At 51.0% G+C, this 25,605-nt stretch overlaps 2 protein-coding genes across 5 annotated transcripts in view; one reads left to right on the forward strand and one right to left on the reverse strand.

Annotated features, from left to right (window-relative positions):
- The window catches only part of TRAF2 (TNF receptor associated factor 2), a 35,730-nt gene extending 25,197 nt beyond the window's left edge, over positions 1-10,533 (forward strand). For all 3 annotated transcript variants that reach the window (XM_014519495.2, XM_014519496.2, XM_025203028.1), the window contains 4 exons: positions 1-93; positions 1,853-2,030; positions 5,060-5,208; positions 5,954-10,533. In XM_014519495.2, coding sequence (XP_014374981.2) covers positions 1-93; positions 1,853-2,030; positions 5,060-5,208; positions 5,954-6,172 — 639 coding nt within the window. In that variant the 3' untranslated portion in view covers positions 6,173-10,533. The remainder of the gene's footprint in view (positions 94-1,852; positions 2,031-5,059; positions 5,209-5,953) is intronic.
- Positions 10,534-14,960: 4,427 nt separating this feature from the next.
- Positions 14,961-25,605, reverse strand: part of FBXW5 (F-box and WD repeat domain containing 5) — an 11,090-nt gene continuing 445 nt past the window's right edge. Inside the window, exons 1-9 of one of the 2 annotated variants that reach the window (XM_025203041.1) lie at positions 24,754-25,584; positions 24,154-24,371; positions 23,862-24,019; positions 21,869-22,043; positions 20,841-20,989; positions 19,853-20,345; positions 18,054-18,201; positions 16,455-16,667; positions 14,961-16,007 (exon numbers count right to left, since the gene is read on the reverse strand). In XM_025203041.1, the coding sequence (XP_025058826.1) occupies positions 15,761-16,007; positions 16,455-16,667; positions 18,054-18,201; positions 19,853-20,345; positions 20,841-20,989; positions 21,869-22,043; positions 23,862-24,019; positions 24,154-24,346 (1,776 nt within the window). In that variant the 5' untranslated portion in view covers positions 24,347-24,371; positions 24,754-25,584 and the 3' untranslated portion in view covers positions 14,961-15,760. Of the gene's footprint in view, positions 16,008-16,454; positions 16,668-18,053; positions 18,202-19,852; positions 20,346-20,840; positions 20,990-21,868; positions 22,044-23,861; positions 24,020-24,153; positions 24,372-24,753; positions 25,585-25,605 lie in introns of those variants that run through there. The other variant, XM_006022695.3, reaches the window with a different exon arrangement.

A 25,605-nucleotide genomic window follows, 5' to 3' on the forward strand; every position in this document is an offset into this window, starting at 1 on the left:
AACCGGGAAGTGGAGAGGGTCTCTCTGACAGCTGAAGCCTACAGTCGCCAGCACCGACTGGACCAGGAGAAGATTGAAACGCTCAGTAACAAGGTCAGGAACCTCAGACTTTGCACTGCTGGTGCTTTACTCTCTGTGACCCCTTCTCAAACCATTCATCACTAATTGAAGTGCTTGCCTTCAATGTTGCCACGGCCACTGAGAGACCAAACTTGGAATGAAAAAATAGCCTGCCTGGCCTGCACAGAATTGGGGAGCTGGGGATTTTGGCTAACAGGTGTGTTTGCATGCAGCTGATCTGAGCTTAGTAACCAAGGCTATGACATGTCTGAGCTGGGCTGAGGAAAAGCTCTCTGGTCATGACTTCTATGAGACATACAGAAATAACAGCATATTAACAGGCTTAGTACTGAAAAGCCACTACTTGCTTTTGTATTGTTCCCTGAACCTAGTTTGCTCAGCAACCCTTAGAATAGGAGAACTTGGGTTTCTCCTGTTGTGCCTGTGTTCTCCAAGGGCATGTCTACACTAAGAAAAATTTGCTGCTTTATATACTGCAACAGTTAAATTAGAAAAGCCCCCATCATGTTAGTGTGGACACAGTTAGTCTGGTGTACCTCTTTCCAGTTTGCAAAGGAAGATACAAGACACCTTTATGCGAGTATTAACTCTGCCCACACCAGGGCTCTATACTCGGTCTACACTTGTTCAGGTAAACGGTTGCTGCCCTTACGAATATAGTTATAGTGCTATCACTTCTTTAGTATAAACTAGCCTGTAGCTGTTGGACACCCTTGCTGTAATGTGCAGGTGTCTTCATAAAGACCTGCAGAAATTTGAGAGGGAGAAGACTTGTCATCTAGTTTACCCCACTGTGTGCCTCCGGATCTGCGCGGGGCAGGCTGGGAAGAGCCCCGCGCAGCCCCAGCTTGCTCTGCCCTGAGCAGATCCAGGGGAATGCTTCCCCCCCCGTGCCCTTCCGGGGAAGCGCTGGACCAGTGGGGTCCTGGACAAGCAGTGTGCATTGGCAGAAGTGCTGCCGCCGCTGCCGCCCCCCCCCCGGACGCGTCGGACGAGTCGCAGCTCTGTCCTGTGCCTGCCCTGGCTGGGCAGTGCCTGCTCCAGAACCATTCTTTCCTCACCGTGGGGACCTTGATCTGACCCCCTCATGCCCCTTCACTCCCCCCTCCTCTTCCACCACACCAGATTTACCAGTTGCATACGGCTCTCCACGCTGCCGGGCTGTGCTCCTCGCTACCTACATGCTGTGCTGCAGCTGCACGCACACACAGGCATTTATCAGCCAAATTATAGGTGACATCAGGCTGATTTCTGATATGATCAATTTTCTTTATATCGGTGCCGATCTGACATCAGACTGGTGCATCAGTGCACCTATAGAGGACTCCCAACATGAGCAGCACATCTGCATTCTCCAGTACATGATCTGCCAAAGCAAATCTTATAGTACTTCACTGTTGCAACGTGCTGCTTCAAGTCCTGCTCAGCTCTCCTAGCATCTCTGTGTCTCAGTTCAGTTTGATCTAAAAACATTGATTTTCCCCTCCCTACCTCTCCAATCTCTCTTACATTTCTAAAGGAGCAGAAGCCATTCATTGGCAGATGTCTGCCATCCGAGCGTGAACTGCTGTGTCAGTGACACATGACATTGTTCCTCTAGAGCTGTGTGAAGAGCTCAGATTGTTTGCGAGTTTCCTTATGGTGTTAACATTCTGCTCCTTCTGATCTCTATCCTATTTGGAGATCATGGCAGGAAGAGGTTCCCAGTTTCTTTTGGCTCTCCTTGGCAACATAAGTCTAATCATGCTCTATTGTGTATTCCACTGGCCAGGTCCGGCAACTGGAAAGGAGCATTGGACTGAAGGATCTGGCCTTGGCTGATATGGAGCAGAAGATCCGTGACATGGAAGCGTCAACTTATGATGGTGTTTTCATCTGGAAGATTACAGACTTTGCCAGGAAGCGTCAGGAAGCAATAACAGGCCGTGCTCCTGCCATCTTCTCCCCAGGTGGTTACCTAGAAATTAGAAAAATAATGGGAGGCTTCCATGCCCCAGCTGTGCCCCATCATGCTTGCACTGGAAATGGCATATGTCATGCACTGTGATTCTTCAGACAGCGGTTTCTCTTGGTTCTTTCCCCTTCTTCCCACAAATGCAGTGGAGACTGATTTGATTTCTTTTTTCCAGTGGGCTAACTGAAACTACCTTGCTTAAAGATGTTTTTTTTTTTTTTCCTACACACACGACTCTTAATGAGAAATGGAAGGTCCCTCCCAGCCCCAGAAATCACTCAGAATAATCCCTTATTTGTGGCTAAAATACATGCACACAGTATAACCCAAATTAGGGCCAGTGGCAAATGATAAATCAAAGAAGGTATCAGATATTCATCCTGTCCTGATAGATATGGCAATATGCAGTATATCCAAAGCGAATGAACTGTGCTACTGAAGCCCTCTGGTATCTCCAGCAAGCTCAGTGGTGAGAGAGGCTGTGCTCTTCAGATCAGCTCAGAGCACTCACCCCAGCCAAGGGTCCCTCCACGTGTTCTAAGATGGATCTCCAGATCATTACTCACAGTGTCCTTATCTTACATGTCAGCCTGTGAAGGCAGCAGCATTCAAGCACCTCGGACACCTGCTGTCTCTCAGTAGGATGTCACTGCTGTGTGTTAGACTAAGTTTACACTGCTGAAATCAGTGTCTGGCGCAACAGGAATGGTGTTAGCTCTAAACCAATAGCCTAACCCCTCTGTAAAACATGTAATTTTTGGGCCTGCACATGAGTCGGGCTAAGTAGTTTAATGAGCAGCTAACAGTCTTCACAACTGTGTTCACAGTTACTTTCACGTGCATTTATGGATGGTGCAGGTGGAGTTTTTTCAGTTTGGGTTTTATTGGTTTGGGGTTTTTCCAAACCTTTTCTTCCTTGGCAAAACTGGAAAGGAAAATGTTTTTTCCCAAAGAACTGAAATATTCCTGTAACCCTCTGTGCCCAACTAATGTTTCCTGTTATAATTTAATGACCATCTTTTAATCTCTCAGCTTCCCCAGGAGCAGAGTTTCACCTAGTAGGGCCAGCTCAACATTTCCTCTTGCTGAAGCCCATACAATGTCATTGTTTGTTTCTCTGAGATGAGACGTTAATACCTTTTCTCCTGTGTTTTCTGCATGTTTAACTTATACAGCACTCTAGGGCTTTGGTTCAGTCCCCTGAACCTGAATAGCTTCACCTTTCCCCCTTTTCTGTAATATACTGTATGCTGGCTGACTACCTCCCTCCACCCCAGAGATGGCTGCATTTTGGTAGTGTATCACTTTGGGCTAAAATACTGCACAAAATATTAAGTCCTTTCCTTTATCAATGAGCTGGGATCAGTGGTGGTCTCCATAGCTGTGGGGAAAGAGCGTTTTGTTTAAACCTTATTGGGATTGTTACTAGTAGTGGCTTTTCATGTTCAACTCCCAAGGCCCTCTTAACATGACACATTTTGCACTTGGTTTACACAATAATGAAGGAGCCAAAGGTCTTTTCACTGGAACACGCTTGAGAAGAGTGTGTTTATGGGGAAAGAAGGACTCTTACCTGCCAGGCATTCTGCATTCAAGGTTGTATTTTTCCTGTGCTACTTTATGTTGCTTGAACTTAATGCAGAGCTGGGAGCTGCCAGGCAGAAATGAGACTGCAAAACATATTAGTGTTGCTTAAAAGTAATCTGAAGGCTGCTGGGTTTTTACCCACTTAATTAAGTGGGCAGTGAATCCAGACTTTCAGAACACCCTGTCTGTTGCTTTGCTCTCACCTAAAACCTTGCCCTTTGGTTACCTGGCCACCTTCTTCTGCCAGGGATTGTTTTTGAATTATTAATCTTACAGTAATGTGTAGAAACCCCAGCTGAGTGTGCAGAGTGCTGTACAAATCTTCATAGGAAATGGGAATCCTCAGAAGAGCTTTCAGTCTCACTAGATAGGCTGGGAAGGGAAACAGGTGAAGTGACTCATGCAGGGTCAGTGGCAGAGCTGAGGACAGATCCCAGATCTCCTGTATCCTGACTCGGTGCTGGATCCATGGAACCATGCTGCCTGTCTGCCTCTGCGTCCCTCAACTGCCCTTTTATAAAACAGCATCCATCTTCTGTGTGCTACCCAAGCTACTGAGTCCCACCAGTCCTCATGTTAGCACCTTCGGTGTACCCACAGAACATCAGTCTTTCCCTGCATGCTTGTATGGCTGTGAACCAGCAGCACAGCCCCACATACATGCACCAAACAGAAACAGGATGCATTGCTTTAAAAATAAGACAGGAATGCTGGAGCTGAGTGTAATGCTGCCCTCTCCCCCTCGCTGCACCACTCACAAATAGCTTGGGGCAGCATGGGGCCTAGTCACTGTGTCTCCGACTCCAGATCCACACAGCAGGCATACAAGTTAAAGTGGGGAGAGGGGGAGAAGATGTCTTGCCTGCCAGCCCTAGGATCCGAGGTTCTTTCCAGCTTGTACCCTCGGCTAGCAAACAAAGACAGACTAAACTCAGAGACACCTCTGCCACCCCATTGCCTCCCATTGGACTGTGTATGTGGGCCGGGTCAGCTCTGTAATGGGTACTTAGTAAAGAATGCCACTGGTGCCCAAATAAGAGTAGGCTCTGTCTCCATCTCCCAGCGCTGTATTTTTTTTTCAGGGCCAACAGGAACCAAGAGTGGGTTGAGAGAATCCACAAAGTGTCCCTGCTCCTGTCCTGTAACACTGGGCCAAGTGCCTGGTATATTTTCAAGAGTATGTGAAGCAACTGTAGCCACAAAAGCTTAGGGTTTGGTTATACAGCTCGGCCTGTCTAGGACTGAGCTTTGCTCTGATGGCAGCTTAGTGGGCTGCTCTTTGCTTTTATTGTAAAAATTGAAGCCAGCTGGCTCTGCAGCATCTCCAGAAGCTAAAAGGGAATCTGTCTGGGAACTACTCTGAGCTTCTCTGCTGCCCCCCACCCCTGCCTTTGTTCTGACCAGGTATTTACTCTCTGTTTTACATTGCTTTGGTAGCTTTCTACACAAACAAGTATGGCTATAAGATGTGTTTGCGTGTTTACCTTAATGGTGATGGCACTGGCCGTGGGACTCACCTGTCTCTGTTCTTTGTGGTGATGAAAGGACCCAACGACGCACTCCTACGGTGGCCCTTCAACCAGAAGGTAGGTGTAGGAACACAAGCCAGAGCCCTACAGGCTTCATGGTCTAGTGATTTGGTTATTTGGGCCTCAGAGACCTACTCTTCCAGGCACCAGAAAACTGACATGTCCTGGAAACAGGGAGATAAAGCAGTATGATACCTGTTTGGCAGATGGCTCTTGTAGTGAAAGAACAATCTGTTGCACAGAAGAAAGGAGAGGGGAGGCAAGATCAGAGAGGGAGGCAGAAGCAGAATGGCGATGTATTTGGAAAGTGCCTAATATGAGTATGCCTTAGAACAGTGCTTCAGGATTGGAGACTCATGGCTTTATCATTTACTGTGTAAAATACAATAAACTGCAAACTGATGCAGTGACAGCTGTCCAGTGAGATGAAACAACCAGGCTGGGAGGTGCAGAATGTCCTATGCATATCAGTAGGATGTTAGTGCTACAGGGGCAAGTTAAATGGATTGAAACGAGTATTAGTGCCAGTTGGTGATTTGTGTTTGTTTTCACATGCCATTGAACAGAGCCTGTTTTCCAGTTGGCCTGAGCCTGGGGCATAGAGCAGCAAAATCTAGAGGCTTTGCTGTAGTTCTGGAGGGAACCTGGTTGTAACCCATGCTCCAGGCTTGCAGCTGCTTGCAGGCTTTGGAATACATCTGCCCCTGCAGCTTTCACAGAATGAAATAGAATAGGACTTGGGAGAGGAGGTCATATACTGTGCTCTATCAGCTGCCCTTATATGTTCTCCTTGCCTCCTTAGGTGACTCTAATGCTGTTGGATCAGAACAACAGGGAGCACATTATTGATGCTTTCCGACCTGATGTTACGTCCTCATCCTTCCAGCGACCTGTCACCGAAATGAACATTGCCAGCGGCTGCCCACTATTCTGCCCTGTCTCCAAGATGGAAGCCAAGAATTCCTACGTACGTGACGACGCCATCTTTATTAAAGCCATTGTAGATCTCACAGGCCTCTGAAACCTCCTTCCCTCCAGGAGCAGTGAACACAGAGCTGGCCCCAACTGGGGCTTGGCCTCCCTGTTCTATCCTTCCAGCCTTAGGGCGGTGGGCAAGGGATACAAGAGGAAAAGCCCCGTCCCCAGAGGACCTGCTCCGCTCTGAGTGGAAACAAGGTGTGTGATGGGAACTCTTCCTTGATGTCAGAAAGACCAGCTGCCGTAGTACAGATCTTTCCTGAGAAGAGGTTCAGGTTGGCATCTGTTATCTCCGGGGAACTGGAAGATTCCCATGCAGGACTCGATTCTTCAGCTCTGTCTGTACTCAGTTGATGCACATTTTTGGTATCCTGTGGTCTTCAGCCCACCCAGGGCCACCACCTTGCGTGGCCCTTCAGCAAGATCTTCCTTCCAGTCTTGTAGGAGATCTCCACATCCAAGGAAGTTGGTTTCTCTCTGGTGTTTTGCTTAAAGGGTTGTATAGTTCTGTGCTGCTGGCTGATTTGCTTGTCCACATGAAGGTGCTGAGGGAAGACAGATGACATCTGCAGCAGGTGGAGGTGTGGACATGTGTGAGCCCAGTGACAGGTGGGTTCTGGCTGATGGAAGGGACTTGCTAACCAGTGTAACCTAGTCTCCTTGGGTCCTTGTGCCATGTGTTGCTGCAGAGACGCACTGGAGTGGAAGGGAGAAGGAGCTGGCCTCCACTTCTGTTTCGCAGAAGAACCCAGCCTGGACTTGATCAGTATTGATCTGAGAAAGGGAAAGCAGTGCCAGCTGCTGTCCAGCTTGTGCAGAGCAAGGGGGAAGCATCAGCATGTGACAGAAACTTCCTTCCTCTCCTTCTCAGGAGCTCTAGAGAACCTGCCCAGCCTGGGCTCTGGAGACCCTTGATGTTTTATTTTTCATGACTTCCTGCAGATCCTGGCTTAGCCCAGCAGGTGCTCTGGGTATCCAGGCTGCTGCTCTGTAATGAGAGGTAATTGTTAATTGTGAGAGAGTTGGGTTTACTGGGTCACCACCGAAAGGGTGTCAGGGCCTCTGGGATTGGTTGGAAGGAAGGATCAGTGTGGGCTTGTTAGCCAGTCCTTACTGATCTCATACTCGGTCTTAGCCTGCACGGTAGTTAGAAGGTGTGGTTTCAGTACATGTAACTGGGTACATCTAGGTTCCCTAGTGGTGTAGCTGGAGCACTACAGCCTTCAGCACAGGCTGGACAAGCCTGCCCAGAATCCTGGGTATTTCCCAGACACGTAGAACTAGTGCTGCAGAGATTTGCTACCTATGCAAGCAGTTGAAGCCAGTGTGGATACATATTCACTTATGGCTATGGCCTGTCTGGTGGCAGAATAGACATAGCCTGAGTGTGTCCCACCCCACATCCCTGGCAAGGCCCCTCCTGGCTTCCCCCAGGTGAAAGCTGTTGGCTCTGCCCTTCCCTGACTACATTTAGTCCTGAATATGAAACCTTGGGTTCTCCAGTTTGTTAAACAGTGATCCGATTGCCTGCAAGGCTCAAGGTCCCCTGGCCTTACTTGCACTGTGACCCGACTGCTGTGAATAGCATAGACTTCCTCCTCAGTAACACCAGGACCATGTGTCCAGCTGAACATTTCCCCCACATTTATCTGGTCACCCTGTAGCAAGCCTGCAGCTGCTCAGTTAGAAACAGTAGAAGGCTGGGAAAGTCCCTGACTGAAGCTTGGTCAGCCCTACAAAGCTTTGCCAGCACATTTCTGTTAGCTGGGGAGGTGGAAAGATCACACCTCCTGCCAACACAGCTCTGCTAGCAAAAACCCTGGGGTAGGTGCAGATCTGCCCACACAAGAGGCAGCTGCCTGTTAGTGTGTGTTATTTGGGGCAGATGCTCTATAAGGTGGACATCCTGTACAAGTTATTTGTCCCTCTTCCTCCCTCTGGGCTACTTATCTCATTCTCTCAGCTTGTCCTACAGCTTCAACTGAAACCAGCTCTGTTTAGTGTCAAGTTTGCTGTAACATCTCCCTGTGGTGGCTAACAGGCTCTTTTAGAGTCACTCGGTGGTGGTCACTTGCAACTCTAGAGTGACCATTAGCCACTTCATACCCTTACTCCTCAGGGTTTTTGTCTCTCTTCACATGAATACAAACATCTAACACAGCCCCATAATATTCTCTTTGGTTAGAGTGCCCAGGTGCTGGCTGCTGATCTCAGCCTTCAGTTGTAGTCAGTACTGAAAGATGCCCCACCCCAAGCCAGCTCCTCCGCTGCTCCTCTAGCCTGGAGGACAGGCAAGAGGCCGTGAGAGCTGTCAGTGCAATAGGAGATCCCCGCAGTTGGCTGAAGCCACTGGAAGAGCAATTGAGTAGTATTAGTGACCCACTGCCCATGGATGGGGAGAGTGCATTCTCTCTGGGGTGGGCAGCAGGCGATCACCAATTAGCAAACAATAGACTCCAACATTGTGAAACTGTGGCACTCTCCGTGAAGGAAGGCCCAGTGCCCCCTAGCAGCATGTTCCCCACAGGCCCCAGATGTGGCTGTTTGTTAGCCTGGTGCTAATACCACCAGGGTTACTGGTTTGATCAGTGGTTGGACTAAATGATCTCTTCATATGGTCCCATCCAGCCATACTTACCCACGACCTATACCTGGGTGTATGCAGAACCCACCAACCTGCTTTGTCTCTCCTACTCTTACCTCGTGCATGCAGCATCCCTGCTATCTCTGAGCTAGTCTATGCAGGCAGTGGCCTGCTCCAGACCATTAGACTTCCAATCCCTCCTGCCACCCAGCTGGGGTCAGAAGTCCATCAGTGGAGATGATTCTGACTCTGGTTGTGGGCACTGGAGACCACAAGAATAAAAGCTGGGGGGAGAGGGAGACCCACTGGATCACTTGCAAAGGAAAGCAAGCCTGTAGGTGTTTCCACTACTACTGCTTTCTGCCTGGAAGTTGTAAATGCCCAAGTCATTGTCTGTGCTGCTCTCTGAGATCAGCAGCTGGTTCTCTGGAAGCTGGTTAGGAAAGAATCAGCTTTGCATCCAAAGAGGGGCCCATTTGCCCTTCTGTTAATGCAGCCTGTCTGAAGATTGACATGTAGAGAAGGAGGAATGGGACGGGCTCAGAAGCACTAGTCAAAAGGATTGCCAGGTTCTGTCATCCCTCAGCCATATACTACTTCATGCCACTTGTCCCCATGTTCATTTGCTCTCCTTGGCACTGCTGTCCCTTCCCCCAGAAGTGTTGGTGCATAGTGCTGTGGCTGAAGGGACTGGTGTGTATCTAGTTCTTGTGTCTGAATGGAGATGAACTCTTCAGGAGCCATTTCTCCAGGCCAAGAGCTGTTAGACTCTATCTGCAGCTTCTCTCAGGAGCGACCAAGGCTCTGTACTGGAGCTGGCTGGCTCTCCCTCCCTGTGGAGAGGTGCTGGGATGAGTTTTGAGCCAAGATTTCACCCCCGACAGCTCCTGTTGTCCTCACAAGCAGGTCTGATTTATTTCCTATGGGGAGGTTATATATCATACAGCTTACCCAGGGCCCAGAAACCAACAGGACAAAGGCTGCACCCTTCAGCTTCCTATCTGCTCCCCTACAGGGAAGTCCTTAAGGCTGCCCCCATGCCGTAACAGTTGCCATAGAGGCCCACACGCATTAGAGAGCATGGGTTGGTTTGAAATTTTGTGACTGGGATCAAATACTGCTGTTTGTGTGTGTTGAAGTAAGAGTTGGGTCCCCCATGCACCAGATAAGACTGTTCTACCTAGTATATGTAACAGAGAAAGGGCTTCTGTCTGCACAAGTGACTGGATGGGAGTTAAATAACTTCTGCTATTTGGTGTGGTCTTCATGTTCAGACCCTCTTTCTCTAGGTGTCTAGAGGATTGGATGCCTCCTGCTGATAGTCATGGTACATGTGGTGAACACAGGGCTCACAGCTGCTAAGTCCCCTCTGCTCCACAGCATCCACTTTGTGAAAAGGTGGGCACTGGAGAGCAGCTTAGGGCTTCCCAAGCATGGGCAGTGAGTGGAAGAGCTTCTTTCCCACTTCTGCCTTGAAGTTCAGCCTGCAGCAGGATGCATATAGCGTAGTTGCGTTTTCACTGCTTACCTTTAAAGCAGCCTGGCTGCTGGCAGCAGTACTTGCTTACAGCCAGGCACCCAAGGAGCACTTACTTACACAGCGGAGGAAGGCTCTGGTTTAGCTGGGAGCACCAGGCCTGGGAGGGCAAGCAGCTTCTGGTCACTTCCTCTGACCAGTGTCAGCTGTAGCAGAGCTCTTAATTTGGAAAAAAAAAATTTTTTTTAAATGTGCACTGGTGGTTAGTAGGGCTGTGCGAAGCTTCGGTAGCCGATTCAGTTCAGAGGAGATTCAGCTTGATTCGGGGAGCAAATCTCCGAATCAGGAGACTAATTAAAAGCTCCAAATTGACTTGAAGCATCCAAATCAATTTGGAAAAAGATTTGGCCACTTTGGAGATTTGGCCATAAACTAAACAGGCAGCTGACACAGCTGGTAAGTCTGTTAGGGTTGGGGGAGGGGGAAAGAGGGATTGGGGCTGGGACAAGCTGCCCAGTCAGGGCAGGGGGTGCGGGATGCGGGTGCAGCAGCACTCAGAGCAGGGGCTATGCCATACTGCCACTTGCCTAGCTTGAGGGGAGAGGAGGAGGGTGGGAACAAGGTGGGCAGGACGTGGGCGCAGCTCGCAGCAGGGGGCAAGTGGCAGCAGGGCATAGCCCCCCACTCCCAATGCTGCTGCGCCCACATCCTGTGCTGCTCTGTGCCGGGTGGTAAGTAGCAGCAGGGCCTGCCTTCCATGCTGGCTAGCAAGCGATGACAGCGCAGAGTCCCTGGTCCCAGTGCTGATGCGTGTGCAGCAGCACTGGGAGCAGGGACTCTGCCTTGCTGCCACTTGCTCAGCCGGCATGGAGGCCATGATGCAGGCGCAGCTCGCTCTGGGTGGAAGGGGGAGAGTGGCAGCAGAGCATAGTCCCTACTGCTGTGTCCGCATCAGCACTATGCCCTGCTGCTGGTTGCCAGCTGGCATGGGTGGGCACGGCAGCACTGAGTGAGGGCACCCGCAGTGAGCTGTGCATCACCCCCCCTCCCCCTCCCCATCAGCTGAGCAAGTGGCAGCAGGGCAGAGGCCCTGCTCCCAATGCTGCCACACCCCCACCTCCCCAAGTAATGTGCCCCCCCCCACTGGCTGGGCTTGTCCCAGCCCCAATCCCTCCCTCCCCCAACCGACTTACCAGCTGGAGGCAGCTGTCAGCAGCCTGTTTAGTTTATAGCTGAATCTCCAAAGCAGCACCAAATCTTTCAGATCTGATTCAGCCAAATTGAATCAGGACAGCGATTCGAATCTCCAAATGGAATCACTGTCCTCTGAATCGGCCAAATCTGAAGTGAACACTTGCCGCTTTGCACGGGTCTGGTGGTTAGATATTGTGAATGCTGAACACCTACTGACTGCAATGGGAGCCGAATAGAGATCTATACAAACAGCAGGACCTTGGCCCGAGTTGTTCCTTCATAAGGGCTGGGGTGCTCCAAGTTAGGAATATTCATTATATAAAATCAGCCTTATCTATGTAGGTGTCTAGTTTGGAGAATCCCAGCCTTTTGAAGGAACTCAGTCAAGCCAAGCTTCTTCTGTAGGGTCCGCTTTTAATGTAGATTGTCTTGGCATTTGCCTTCAATTGCAGCGTAGACCCATGTTCCTGTTGCGGGTGTAACAGTCAGGGCATGGGGAGTGCCTCGACTAGAAAAGTCAGCTCAGCTCATTCCAGGAAGGTTAGAGGGTCTCTGCCTTCTTCAGAGAAGGATTGGAGACAGAAATGTTCCAGGGGAGCAGCAACACTGCCCACAGCAAACACTTCCCACTACCTTGAGTAGTGCCCCTATGTTAGGCAGAACATCACTCTTCACACCTGTGAGCCCAGGCATTTCTTCTCTCCTGAGTTGTCATATACAGATTTGTTCCTGAGCCTCACCCTGTAACCCTAGTTTAGCTGGTTTAATGCTGCACTCTACACCTAGACAACAGCACTGGAACTTGTGAGTGGTTTTGCATTTGTAGCAATATATTTAGCTTTATGGAGCTAATCAGGCACCTTTCAGTGAATCTCAGCTCTGCAGGGTAATAGATTAGTGGTTATCAGCTTTCCTAGACCACTAGTACTTGTGACAAGGAATAAGATTCTCTTAGCCCATTTGATTGCACCACCTAGGAGCAAATATCTTAGGCTGTTATTTGTGAACCAGGTTCCCCCACCCCATTGTCTAACTGAGACCATTAATAAAAACAGTAAAGAAACCAGTCTGCAGTGTCACACGGGAGCATTTGCACAGTAAAATTGGACAATATACAGAACCAGCAAGAAAAGGACTGGGCAGAAATGGCCCAGGCACATCTGCTGTGCCCAAGCAGCACTAGGGGCTTGTACTGCTCTTATGGGAGGCTGGCTAGCCACTTATGCTTACATGGCTTACTCAGTTGCCTTCAGCACACCTGCCTTGCACTATCACCTAGTGGAGCCTGCATGAGGATGACTTGTTGAGAGAGACAGTCACTCAGAAGGTTCCCTGCCTTGAAACAAGATGCAGTTCAGGTGTGTGTGGTGTTTACGCACTCCCCATCTGTGGCCCCATGAAGGCCTGGGACCTCTTGGTCAACCTCCTCCTGGCTCTAGCCAAACTCACCCTTAAGCTATCCAAGTGGGACACTCTGGCCGGGAAGGCTCCCGGAGACCTTGGGGCATTTTTCCTCAGTGTCCTGCACGCATGTCTCCGGGTGGAGCATCGCTGGGCAGTAGCTACCGGCACTCTAGCTGAGTTTGAGGGCCCGTGGGCACTGTCCGGCATGCTGTGCTCAGTGTCCCCTCTGGGAGCACTTGTTTTGGCCCTTTGACCCTGCATGTGCACACCCTGTTTTCTTATGATTTGTTCCCCGTAATCAGTTGAATTTTTAAAGGCTCTGGCTGCCCAACCAGTGGCAGCCCCCCATCTTTAGTGGGCTGGGCCCACAGCCTTTTTCATTCAAATAGATCAGGTGGGTGGGGTGGGGTGGGGTAGGGAGGGATGAGAAGAGTCAATATCAGCAATTAAGATATGGCAGCTGTCCCATCTGCCCCTCACTCTTGTGTCCTTTTCAGAAGAAAGCTCCCCAGAAGACACGCCCAACTACTGGCCTCCTCTTTGCAAATGGGAACATGACTTACCCAAGGACCACATTAAAAAAACCAAACCAAACAAAAAAACCCCACAGCTGTGGCTCAGCTGCTACCAAAGCACAGCTGATTCCTAGCCTGTGCTCCAGCCCTTCCAGCTACTGCTTCCCCATGCAGCAGAGCCAAGATCAAAGTTCAGGACTTCTCACTCTAGTCACAGGAGTAAAGTATCAGAGAAGCCAGAGCCAGCTGCAGCCTCTTGTGGTGACTTATGTTTAGCTCAGTTACCTTCAGTATCCAAAAATGGCCTCTTTGTCCTGCGTCTATGACGTGGAGTCAGCATTGCTGTTCTGGCTCTGCTTCCGTAGCAAGACAAAGCCAGTGTGTGCGCTGCAGACAGACTCACTCTGCAGAGACAGGACTAAGCAGAATATTTATTCAGTGCCGTAGCGAGGAGCAAAACTTGTACAAACATCAACCCTTGGTGGCTGGCTCGGTTACAGTCCATGCATAGGGAGCCCAGAGCCAGAGCGGGCTGGGGTACTGCGTGCTAAACCCAGTGCAGGAGCAGCCCTCACAACACCCAAAATACTTAAAAATAATTAAGGGGGTCAGGTTAGTGGGGATGTTGTTACAGACCAACATACAGCTGGACTTACCCTACTCAAGAAGGAAAGTGCCTGTGTACTTGGAGCCAGGAGTGGGCAGGACTCCTTCCTTCATGAGGAAGTTGCTTCTGCTAGTGACAAATTAAACCCTGAGTACCGGGGCAGGGGCACTAAGTGAACTTGTGTAGCTAGGGACAAGCAGCAAGTATGGAAATCGATCTTCTGGACATATACACCAGGAGCAGTTAAAACCCAGTGGTGCACTCTAGTTCAGAAACCTGCAGTTAAACAGAGGCTCCAACTAGCTTTATTTTTGACCCTTAAAGCCTATCTAAGTGGCACAGAGCTGCCACATGGCAGCCCTCCAGGACAGAGTAGGAGGAGTTTTAAAAGTCTTCTCCCCAGACACTTTATAGACACAGGCTGTTGTTTCCCATTTCAGAGGGACCCTCTGAGTATCTACAGTCAAACTACCTGTTGTTAAAAGAGACTGAGGAGCACTAGCAAAAGGAAGTTAATAGAGCTGCAGGTCCCTGGTCTTGCAGAAGCCCAGGCCAAGTGGATTTAGGAGCCCAAAGTTAACAAACAAACACAACAAAAACTATGGCTAATTATTTTCAACACAAACCTGCTAACCTCCAAAAGCCTGTTCAGTTCAAAACACACTCTCACTGGAGAGGGAGCTCCGCTTATAATGACCTAAGTCCCAGGTCCATACAGGTCTTGTACGTAATAAAGTAACACCCAAGGACCACTCTAACCCAGGATGGATCAGCTTATGTGGCAGTTCTGGGAAACCACTCCAGCATTCTGGAGAGGAATGTTTTTTGATCTCTCCTTCAAGGATGTTCCTGGAGACCGTGTATTCACCAACAGCTCCCAGCTTGTCACAGCATGCACCACGCTCTATCAGCCAGACCCTGTGAACCCCCGCCCCCCTCCTTAGCCACGACATGAGTTGTCCTGTTGGGGAGCCATGAGAATGGACAACCTGTTTTAAAAGGTATCAAGTACTACAATCATAGCCACTTTGTGCTATTTAGCAGCTTGGATCAGACAATGGGGCACAGACAGCAACAGGAGACACCACTCACTTCCCATGTACTGTAGTGTAGGAACTAAACACCTTACCCTTACCCTCCCCCCATTGCTAATCAGAGGATCCATTCTGCAGCTGGCTGCATTTCAAGCCAGATCCAAATGAAGACATTTACTAGCTGCCACAAACAGGTTTGCATCGCTTAGCTAGCTTCCAGGCATGCACTCCCCACTTCAAGAGCCTTAGGTGTTCCAATCCCTCCAAACCAGTACCAGGGATCCAGTAATGCCCCTGCAGGGAGGTGAGCTGCCTCTTGATGGTCAGGGCAAAAGACACATTCATAAAACTCAGCTATATTAAAGAGTCCTGCTGTAAAGCAGCTCAGCCTGCCCATGCCCAAGTGGTCTGCAGCCAACTGCTCTCAATGAGCCCAGCCCCATCCCAAACCCCTGGAACAGATCCAAGAAACAGCAGCCTCCGCCTGTGCTCTGCAGTAGCCAAAGCCTGGCTGGAAGTAGCTGGAGCCAAGTAGCAGCACTTGTGAGAAGCTGAGGGGGAAAAAAAACCACACACACAGCCCTGCAGTGATCAGCCAAAGGCTACATCTGATCAGGCCCAGCTCACAGCCCCCAGGGCAGGGGCTCAATTATTAACAGGCGCAGATGGAGAGAATGCAGTTTCCCCCCTGCCCTGGCTGAAAGGCTGGATGTGCAAGCAGCTCCTCTCCATTGTGCAGGGCCTGAGGCTCCCCCTCCAAGAGCCCCACGAGGGCAGTGACTGGCGTGAGAAAGTCACAGGAGTGGATGCCTCATTTCAGCTCTTCTGGTTCAGGAGCCAGGAGAAGAGCAGCTTCCTGGGCCTGGGCTTCCTGGCCTGCTGGATGCGCACGGAACGGGGAGAGCGCCACACCTTGATGGTGGCATCGTCGCTGGCCGTCAGGAGCAGCTCCTGCTCCATGGGGCTGAATGCCACGGAGTTGACCACATCGTCGTGTTGCAGCTTGGCCAGGCAGATGTTGTAGTGCCGGTCCCAAATGTAGCCATGACGATCCTCTGCCCCACTGCATTGGGCAAGACACCAGTGAGAACCCAACCAGTTGGCTAGCGCCTGCTGTCAGCCTGGCCTACCCTATCAGTGTGCAAGCAGCTGGATTGAATGGAGGTGGGGAGAGGGGGAGGAAGGGGTAGGGGAAGCCTTTTGCACAAGAGTACAGGGTCTTGTAGTCCAAGCACCCCCACAGTTGGCAGCTGCAGTTTCCTGTGGAGCCCAACCCAGTGCCCAAGTTGGAGCTGTAGCTGAGAACTGTTCCTGAGCCTCCAATGAGTCACCCCCCACCCTAGACACTATTGCTGCAGTGACTCCCAGGGAGTGAAGAACCTAAACCCATTTCCATACAGTGCTCCAGCAACAAGCCATGGACCCAGAGCTACCAAGGGCAGAAAGCCAGGGCACTTCTCCCCCCTCCCTGCCAACTTCAGGACCACGAGAGACCACTCCCCCCCCACACCTGGCTACGAAGTCCCTGCTGACATCAAGGAAGATGAAGAAGCACTCATCATTGGGGGTGTAGGCCCGGTGAGCCCGCAAGGCTCGCTTCACCTCCTTCATTGTCTTCAGGTCAAACACGTGCAGGTCGATCTCCTCTGCGATGGGGGGTGGCTGCATGGGGTCCGAGATGACGCAGTCCTGAGGCCAGGCCCGGCTGTTCACATACAGGTACCTGGGGAAGCAAGAGCAGAGGTCACCTGCCAGAGCCGTGCTGCTGGCAGCCCCTGTAACTCACTGTGTTACTCCCTTATCTGGAGAAGCCGTTCCCATGAGAAGCCTTTTCCTGTTCTCTCCTATCTCTGGCACCAGGCTGAAGCAGTTGTGCTGGTACAAGACTGTCCAGGGAACAACTGACTCCCAGCCAGAGCAAGCTGTTTCCATGGAATTGTTTGGAATTTTAGCAGGACCCTTTGTAGCTGCACTCACTTCCCGGGCCCGAATCTGGGATCTTCCCAAGGTCAGGTAAGTGTGTGTCGCTGGTGAATTCCCAGGGGAGATCACAGGCATTACAACCATCCACTCAGACACAGCTCTGCAGCTAGTGGAACTAACCCAGCTCCACTGGCAAAAGCCCCTCTCCCCTCACCTTGGGCAGCCCTTTTGCACTGTTGCTAAAATGGTCATCTCAATGTAGTCTAGACCCATTCCATCCAGCAAGACCCAACAATCCCAGCTGCTTCCTCTTCAGTGCCATTGTGAGGAAGTAAGGCTATGCTAGTTAAGATGCCAAACCCAAGCTCCCACCTTCCTGACAACACCTGTTCTGAGGGCATGGGACAGGTTCCTTGAATGGTGCAAATGCCCATGCTAGGTTCGCTGGTCTGAGGCTGTAAGAGAAGTCTCTATATAAGAGAAGAGCTCCTCACAGCACTGCTCTGGCAGACATGTCACAAGGGCTGTGCACATCTGCTTCTCCAGGAAGGAGAAACCCAGCCAACTGGTCATGGAGAATGAAAGAAAGGAAGTGAATTCCTTCCTCATCCCCAGCCTGGTAGCTACAGAAATTGGCCTGCCTTGACCACACAAGCCTAAAAGCCAGAAGTCAAGAGGACTTAGGGCCACTACAGGATGGATCATGGCCTCTGGCTAGGGCTGCAGAAGCCAAGAGGTCTGAAACTTTTTATAGAACCCAAGCTCCAAATTGAGCAGAGTCAACTCTTCAGGCAAGCATGCCATGTCCCATACAGTCAGCTCCACATCAGGTGCTTAGTAGGGTAAAGAAGAGAGCACCAAGGTCCCAATTATGGCCTTCATATACCACAGATTCCAAGGCCAGGGGACAAATCCCAACACATGGCTTGGAAGTGTCACAGGCCCACTGACAGACCATGCTAGGAAATCCCCAGCTGCCTGAAGGAAAGAATCTTGCAACACCTGATGCGACTCCTTGAACAAAGGTAAATCTGCTCTCCCCTCTGCGGGGCTGGAAACCCTTCACAGTGTTCTCACAGTTAATAAGCTGGCAGCCAGGAGCACAAAGTCAGTGATACTACCCTAAAACCCTCTGCCACATGGCTGATGCTTGGCTCCACAGTGCCTTGCTTCTGGCTGTGCCCACCTGTGGTCAGGAGAGAGGCCCATGCCAATGATGTGCCCACGGATGTCAATGACATGATCCAGCGAGTCGAAGAATTCATCTGAACGCCTCTCCTCCCCCAGCACTGGCCCTGCTGTTGTCATCTGATGAGGCAAGATCTGCTTGATCCCTGGAGGGGGTAAGGGGTCAGGAGAGTCAGTCTGCTCTGAGAGGCATCTTGGGAGACAATGTGCACAGCCCAAGTACTTCAGGGAAGACCCCAGGCTCTGCAGCAAGTGACCTCCTGCAAGCTCCTGACAGCAAGAGCCTGACAAAACAAACTCACTTATGGAGAAGGACTGGGGACAAAGGAGCTGGCATGCCCTATGGCACAGGACAGGGCTCTAGTCCTTAGCATATTCCTCTTGCCATCAGCCCTTGGGTAGTTACTTGGGCATCCTTTTGACCAGGGATCTGGGCTAGGATGGCAGCTTTGAGTACCGGTCCACCTCATTCTTCCCTTCCAGTGAGATTCTGAAAGCAAACTCCACCCCTCTCCTCCCTCCCCATCAGCCACCACTGCGACTACAAGTGCTAGCATGCAATGCTGGATCAATGAAGCACTGCCTAGTGGGATCTGTAATTAGTAATCCAGTGGACAGAGGCCCTCAGGGCAGGCTGCATGATTATTTTATCAGCCACCACTGCAAGCTAGAAGGCTACTAGGCAGCATCTCCACCAGCACATGCCACATGCAGGCTGCATCTACATTCATGCAGTCACTGATGCATCCCCAAGCAAGAAAGTGGCAAAGCTAGGGTTGGATGCAGGACTTGACTCTGCCCCTTGCATGCACCCTGCATAGGGTTCACGCAGTGCTTCAAGCCCAAGATGACAGAGGACTTGAAAATGGATTGGTCTCAACTCTGTTGAGACCAATGAAGCAGTTGTCCTGCATGTGGGTTGTGTGAAGGCTTATGCCCTCACTTCTTGGAAGGGAAGGAGATACCATGGGAGGTTTGAGCAAACGGAAACTGCATATGCAGAGGTGAAGAACAATGTGTGTGTGTCACCAGCCAAAGTGATTTACCCCTGGTAGCTGCTTTTTCTTCCAGCCTAAGGCTCAACCAAGGGGAACACAGAGTCATGTAGGGCTCTAGCATCCAGAGCTGTAGAACAGATTCATAGATGCTAGGGTCGGAAGGGACCTCAATAGATCATCGAGTCCGACACTAGCATCTATGAATCTGTTCTACAGCTCTGGATGCTAGAGCCCTACATGACTCTATGCTCCCCTTGGTTGAGCCTTAGGCTGGAAGAAAAAGCAGCTTCCAGGGGTAAATCACTTTGGCTGGTGACACACATTGTTCTTCACCTCTGCATATGCAGTTTCCATTTGCTCAGACCTCCCATGGTATCTCCTTCCCTTCCAAGAAGTGAGGGCGTAAGCCTTCACACAACCCACATGCAGGACAACTGCTTCATGTCCAGTCCAGTCAGTTTTGTACTAGACCCAAGCTCAAAATGATCAGAGCTGGGATCTCAGCAGCTTCTCCCCAAACTAAGCCTAGAAAACCACAGCCCAATAATCAGTGTGGTAAAAAAGGGCATAAGGAAAGCTGTTTCACACCCTTAACTACAGCTGGCCCCCCAACAGAAACCCATGGTAGAAACAAGAGCAAGCCTATCTGCACCTAGAACTGCAGCTGGCCTACTGCAGGGCAGTGACCAAACAGGATGACAACTTGCAGAGCCAGTATGGCAGATTTTGGAGCCTGGGCGTGGGAGAAGCAAGGGCTGGAACGCATAGCCCAAGGCAAAGCCACCATGCCAGGGCTTACCAATCTGGTGTGGCGAGTAAGTGAGGCATCCTGTGGTGAAGATCAGGTATTTCTTCTTGCTGTGGCCATCGGTGGGGACCAAGTTCAGTTCAGGTGGCTTTGTCCTGTTCCTTGCAAGCAGCTCAGCCACCTTTGTCTCCAGCTCTTTTTCAGTCATGAGGGGTCTCACACGACCTTCCATGATGTCGTCCAGGAACTGCTGTAGCCCACCCCCTGCTGTCACGCTCCCATCCTCTGGGGATTCCTGCGCTGCCAGCTCTGACGTCAAGTTCTGTTTGGGTTTTGCCTCCTTTTCCTCACTGTCACTGCCAAGGTCAAAGACCTGGCAAGGGGAGGTGGAAGCGGCAGCTAACTGCTCCCCATAGTCCAGAAGCAGGTCAGGGGAGTCATACCGGCTGCAGTCTGCCACCATCACCGTCCGGATAGTGCTGGCATTTAAGTTCTGGATTTTAAACAGTCTCTTCACTACATTTACGTTCTCAGACTCTATGCCCTAGGAACAGAGCAGAGAGGTGAGATTAGAGAGCAGGACAGGGCTCAAGACCAATGCCCAAAAGCATAGAAAATGAGGGTTGGAAGGCACCTCAGGAGGACATCTAGTCCAGTCCCCTGCTCAAAGCAGGACCATCCCCAACTAGATCATTCCTGCCAGGGCTTTGTAAAGCCAGGTCTTAAAAACCTTTAAGGATGGAGATTCCACCACCTCTCTGGGTAACCTGTTCCAGTGCTTCACCACCCTCCTAGTAAGAAAGTTTTTCCTGATATCTAACCTAAACGTTCCTTGCTGCAACTTGAGACCATTGCCCTGCCCTCTTACAGCAGGAGACTCCTCAGCTCCTCTTCCTAGGGTTCCTTCCTGCTGTAGGTGCCAAGAAGGAGCCCTGGCTGAGGCCCATAGCCAGAGACTCAGGGTCTCTAATGCAGTGGGTCCAGCTGAGGGTGGGGGCAGCACCCAGATTAAGTGGCCTCGAGCTGGTTGAGGCCGCACCTGGAAGGCGTTGTTCAGCCACAGCACAGAGCAGGAGGTGATGTGCCCGATCCGGTGCAGGTTGCCAGAAATCAGGTTGGTTTCGTTCAGCCAGCAGCCAAACACGTCGTAGGGTTTGTTCCTCACCCTAGAGAGGAGTAAGAAGTTTTCTGGAAGGGAGGAAAAAAAAAAGTGGGGAAATGAACTGTGCCTTTGAGCCTGCTCCAGCAAAAGGACAAGACTCAGGCATGAAATCCAATCAATCAGAGGCCTGGCTGGTCACTGAAGTACATGGACATGGATGGTCTCTCGCAGCTGGCTAGGAGTGGCCACAGCCATCATACTCTGCCTTTCACTGATGTTACTGCTTACTACTCAGACTAGTTCTCTGTGCCTCAGAGGCCCCAACCCTTTCACTGTACCATAAGCTCCAATAGCAGAAGACACCACACATCAATATATCCAGCCCTACAAGAAGCCTCTACTTGGGCAGGGAGCCCAGGGCAGAGACCACAGGAGAGAATGAAGCTCAGGGTAGGTAGAGTCCTAGGAAGGTGAGGGGGTATGGAAAACAGGTCAGACATACATACACATTCCAGCAGAGCTGTAAGGGCTCTCAGGAACAGGCCAACCAGCAATGCACCAGATCAGTTGTGTGACAAAGCTCCCACACTGCTCACACTCAAGCTAGCTTCCGCTATCAAGCCCATTGCTTTCCATCAGCACTAGAACAGCTGAAGTGAAATGTAGAGACATCAGTGGCTCTTTCTGAGGTGATTACAACTAAGTGCCATGAGCTACATTTTTAGCTCAGTTACACTTCAGTCCAGGCACGCTCAGCTCTTGACACCACTTCCTGATCTACTGAGGAAGGGTTCAAGCTTATCTGCCTTTTACAGATGGCAGAAACAAGCACAGAGAGGAGAGGCCACATGTTCAGGTTCTCACAAAACCCAGCACACCACTCTTGGACCAGTGTCCCATCCACTGGCTCCCAAACCATTCCATCTCATCATGTCAAGGAAGATCCAGGATGGAAGGAGCCTTACCCATGCTGATGACAGCGATCTCTCCAGATGAGGAATTGTGAGGCCCCACAAAGACACCTGACACCAAGAGAAGGGAGTCGTCTGAATTGAACTGGGAAAACTGCGTGTAGCTCCAATTGTATGGCCTCATGTTGGAGCTGTGCAGCAAGGAGATGTCCAGCTCATTGTTCCAGATCTGAAAACAGATGGGACAGAGGGAGGCTATCAAAAGGTCCAGCAACACTAAGAGCATCTACCATTAGCAAGACAAAATTCACAGGGCACCAGCCAGGCAGTTTGGAGGCCAGTGGACAGAAATCCACCAGTGCTGACCTCTCTGCCTAGAGCCTGTTCAGAGGAGAACTGGAGGGGTTTACAAAGTAGCCCATTGAAAAATTCTTGGATGAATCCAATACCATGCTGCACAGTGCTCAGAAAAATGCCCTTGCTGCTGCTCTGGTCACTCTGCTTTAGAGTACCAAAGAAAGCTGCACACAGTAATTACTCACCCAAGAGGCTATTTTTGCAGCAAGGGTTGCTTATTGGACAGGGGGGCAGGTCCTGTCAGCTTACAACTGCACAGTACCCAGAACAAAAAGATGGGGGGGCCTCAAGGCACTGACACTGTAGTAGCCACTCAGGAGGATGCTGACTTGGTACAAAGGCCCTGAAGGCTACAAGGGGAAGGCACTACAATTCAAGGGCAATTCCATGGCTTCAGGGAGCACAATGGGAAGTGAAAGCCTGGGAAAAGAAGATTAGGCTTCTTGCAAAGAAGGCTAGGCTAAGATTAGGCTTCTTGCCTCCATCCCCACCACGCAGGGGCATATTCAGCGAACAGGCTAAAGATTAAGAATTCTGTCCACTGTCCCACCCCACCCCCAGACTGATCTCCCCTCAGGCTGCTGTGCATGTCAGCCCTGCTGCCACACAGTCTGTGCCTGTTCTCCAATAGGAGGATGCTGTCCCCTAACCAAAGTCACCAAAATAAGAGCTGCTCAGGCAGTAGCTGTGCAGAAGTGTTATCTCATTTGGGGTTCCCAGAGCAGAGTGGAGAGGGGACCGAGATTATCCCAAGCCAGCAGTGGAGCAGGGAATAACACTCAAGCATCCCAACTCCTAGACTCTAGGAGTTGGGATGTGGGGTGGGGGGAAGAGGAGACAGAATAGCGGGCTTGGTTGCTCTCCGCATTTTGTTGTTCTTTCTGTTCTTTTACTGTCTGCCCAGCCCCAACGCTGGCACATCAGCGCTTCAGGCAGAACCTGGGAAGAGCTAGCTTGGGCCACAAAAATCAGATCAGATATTGTACTGCAAAGCCATGTCCCCAGCCCTTATGCAATCCTTCCCACAGGTCACAGCTCATCCACACCCGCTCCAGAATATGTGTCGTCTCCCCCCACCCCAGTCTAGTCACATGCAAGTTATATTCCTCCACATTAGAGACATTAAATCAGGAGTGGGCAAAATGTGGCCCATCAGGCCATTCTTTCTGGCCCAAGGGGACAAAAAAAAAAAAAAAATTAGAAAATTAATATTTACCTGCCCCTGGCTGTCTGTCATGTGGCCCTCAATGGCTTGCCAAAACTCAGTAAGTGGCCCTCTGTCTGAAATAATTACCCGACCCTGAAATGCATCAAACCCCCAAAGGGAAAGGGGCTTGTTGAATGAGCTCAGAGTCTATTATAAAGACCAGCTGCTCAGAGAGGCCAAACCGGTTAGCTCACAGCCCCATATATTCAGAGCCCTGTGACTTCTATACCTCTCCTGTGTTTTATGGAGGCTAAGACGTCTCAGCTGCAGCATCTCCTCCACAGTGCCTGATCCAAAGGCCTCACTATACTAACCAATCAGATCAGCTCCCAGCAAAGGAAAGGGAGGAGGAGGAAGAGCAGGAAGATCAGGGTATGACAGCTTGACAGAAGTTTATACAGCTGGAGTCAAAGCTTGAGCCTACCTCACTTGGTACAAGTGAACAAACAAATCAGCCAGTACAAGAGCCGGCTACTTCTTTACCTTAACAGTGCAGTCCTTGGAGCAGGATGCAAACAGGTAGCCAGAATGGGAGAAGCTGAGGTGCAAGACCTGGTCACTGTGCTCCCTGAGGGTCTGTACTTCAACGCACGGGATGGTGTCATAGAGTCTCTGGAACTCATCGTACCAGGAAACAGCAACTGCAACACACAAGCCGAGACATTTGGGACTCGGAAGGCAGCAAGGAGGGGATGGGGGTTAGCCACAGGCGGAGGCCACGGAGCTGGGTGGCTTTGCCTGTAGCAGTTACAGTGCACAATTAAAGATACCTGACCTGGGTGCCGCGGTACTTCCCGAGAAATCCGGTAATATCGATAAAATAGTTCCTTCCACAAGAACTCATCCCGGGCCACTGCGTGCCACTGCCGACACACCAGTGTTGCTGAGAGCACGTCTACGTGGTCCAGGTAGAGGAAGATCTCGTAGAGGATGCTGTCAGGGAGAAGGGGATTACCCCCAACATCCATAGTGTCATTCTGTCACCAAAGGACTCTGGAGAGACACAGGAATGCAGTTAGTTTCCACCCACCTGCCTAGCATATCATTACGGAGACACTTGCCCAGAACAGGGAGGCTGCCATGCCAGAGCAAGTGTGCTCGCAGGCAAAGCAAGCTATCGCGGCTTCTCACAGGCAGAGGCAAATACACGCACCCACTTTAAACAGTCATGTTTCTAATTGCAAACACTTGTCAGGAAAACAGCATTGGTGGGCTGGGGAGGGCAGTTTTAAACTAAACCCAAGAGAGCAGTTCTCTCTTCACTTGCCCTCATGCAGATGAAGCTTTTTTGAAATAAAGAAGAAAGGTCACACATGTGGCAGCCCCCACGGTCCTGTGTCTGGAGGCACATGAACACGAAGCATTGGGCACGTGCCTGACTTCAGTCCTGTGCACAGTGACCCCAGTGCGGTCCACCAGCAGGACTTGAAAGCGAGACCTTCAGCATGAAAGCAGTGAGCTGAACCACGTGAAGCATGGAGCTGAACAAAGGGTGCAAACGGAGGCAGCGTTGATGCCTATAGGAAGCTGCCTAGTGGAGCAGTTCGGTGGGTCTGCTCCTACAGCCACGTCCTCGTAACTCTAACGCCATCTTGCTCACAGTTAACATTAGTGACGCTGACCACTTGCAGCTCCTGTAGCAACAGAGCATAGCAGCTCACACGCACCCCCAAAAACAGCTCCCCCTTCCCTTTTAAATCAGTGGACAGCTAATAGGCTTTGGCTGTGGACTGCTTCAACACCAGCCAGCCGCGCAGCGCGCGGACCAGGCGCAGGGGAGCACGTACAGACCGAGCTTGCTACGCTGCCGCTTTCCCTGGCGAGCACGAGAGGTCTGCGGCCTGACACTGAGCAGCGCGTCCTGCTGTCAGCTCGCAGCAGCGCTGCCTACGGACCTGGCACTCAGACTCCAGCACAGCTCAGACGTTTGGGATGCGTTTGCTCTGCCAGGAGGCAAGGAGCACACTGTGTTTATGAAACGCGCTACGCGTCTTGAGCCCCACAGAGAAAGCGCCAGCGGCAACTGCTGCTGCTCGACGCGCCGATCCTTTTGCTCCAACACTAAGAGGTGAATCTCGGCGCAAGGCTGACGGCCGGCGGGGGCCGAGAGCAGCCAGGACCCCAGCGAGGCCAGTCGTGTTGCGGAGTCCTGGGGAAACAGCAGCAAGCTCTGACTCTGGCCCTGCCGCCGGGAGCACTGGAGGGCAACCGGCCGCACCCGCAGCCT

This window comes from Alligator sinensis, unplaced genomic scaffold (genome assembly GCF_000455745.1).
Source record: "Alligator sinensis unplaced genomic scaffold, ASM45574v1 scaffold235_1, whole genome shotgun sequence".
Taxonomy (NCBI): Eukaryota; Metazoa; Chordata; order Crocodylia; family Alligatoridae; genus Alligator; species Alligator sinensis.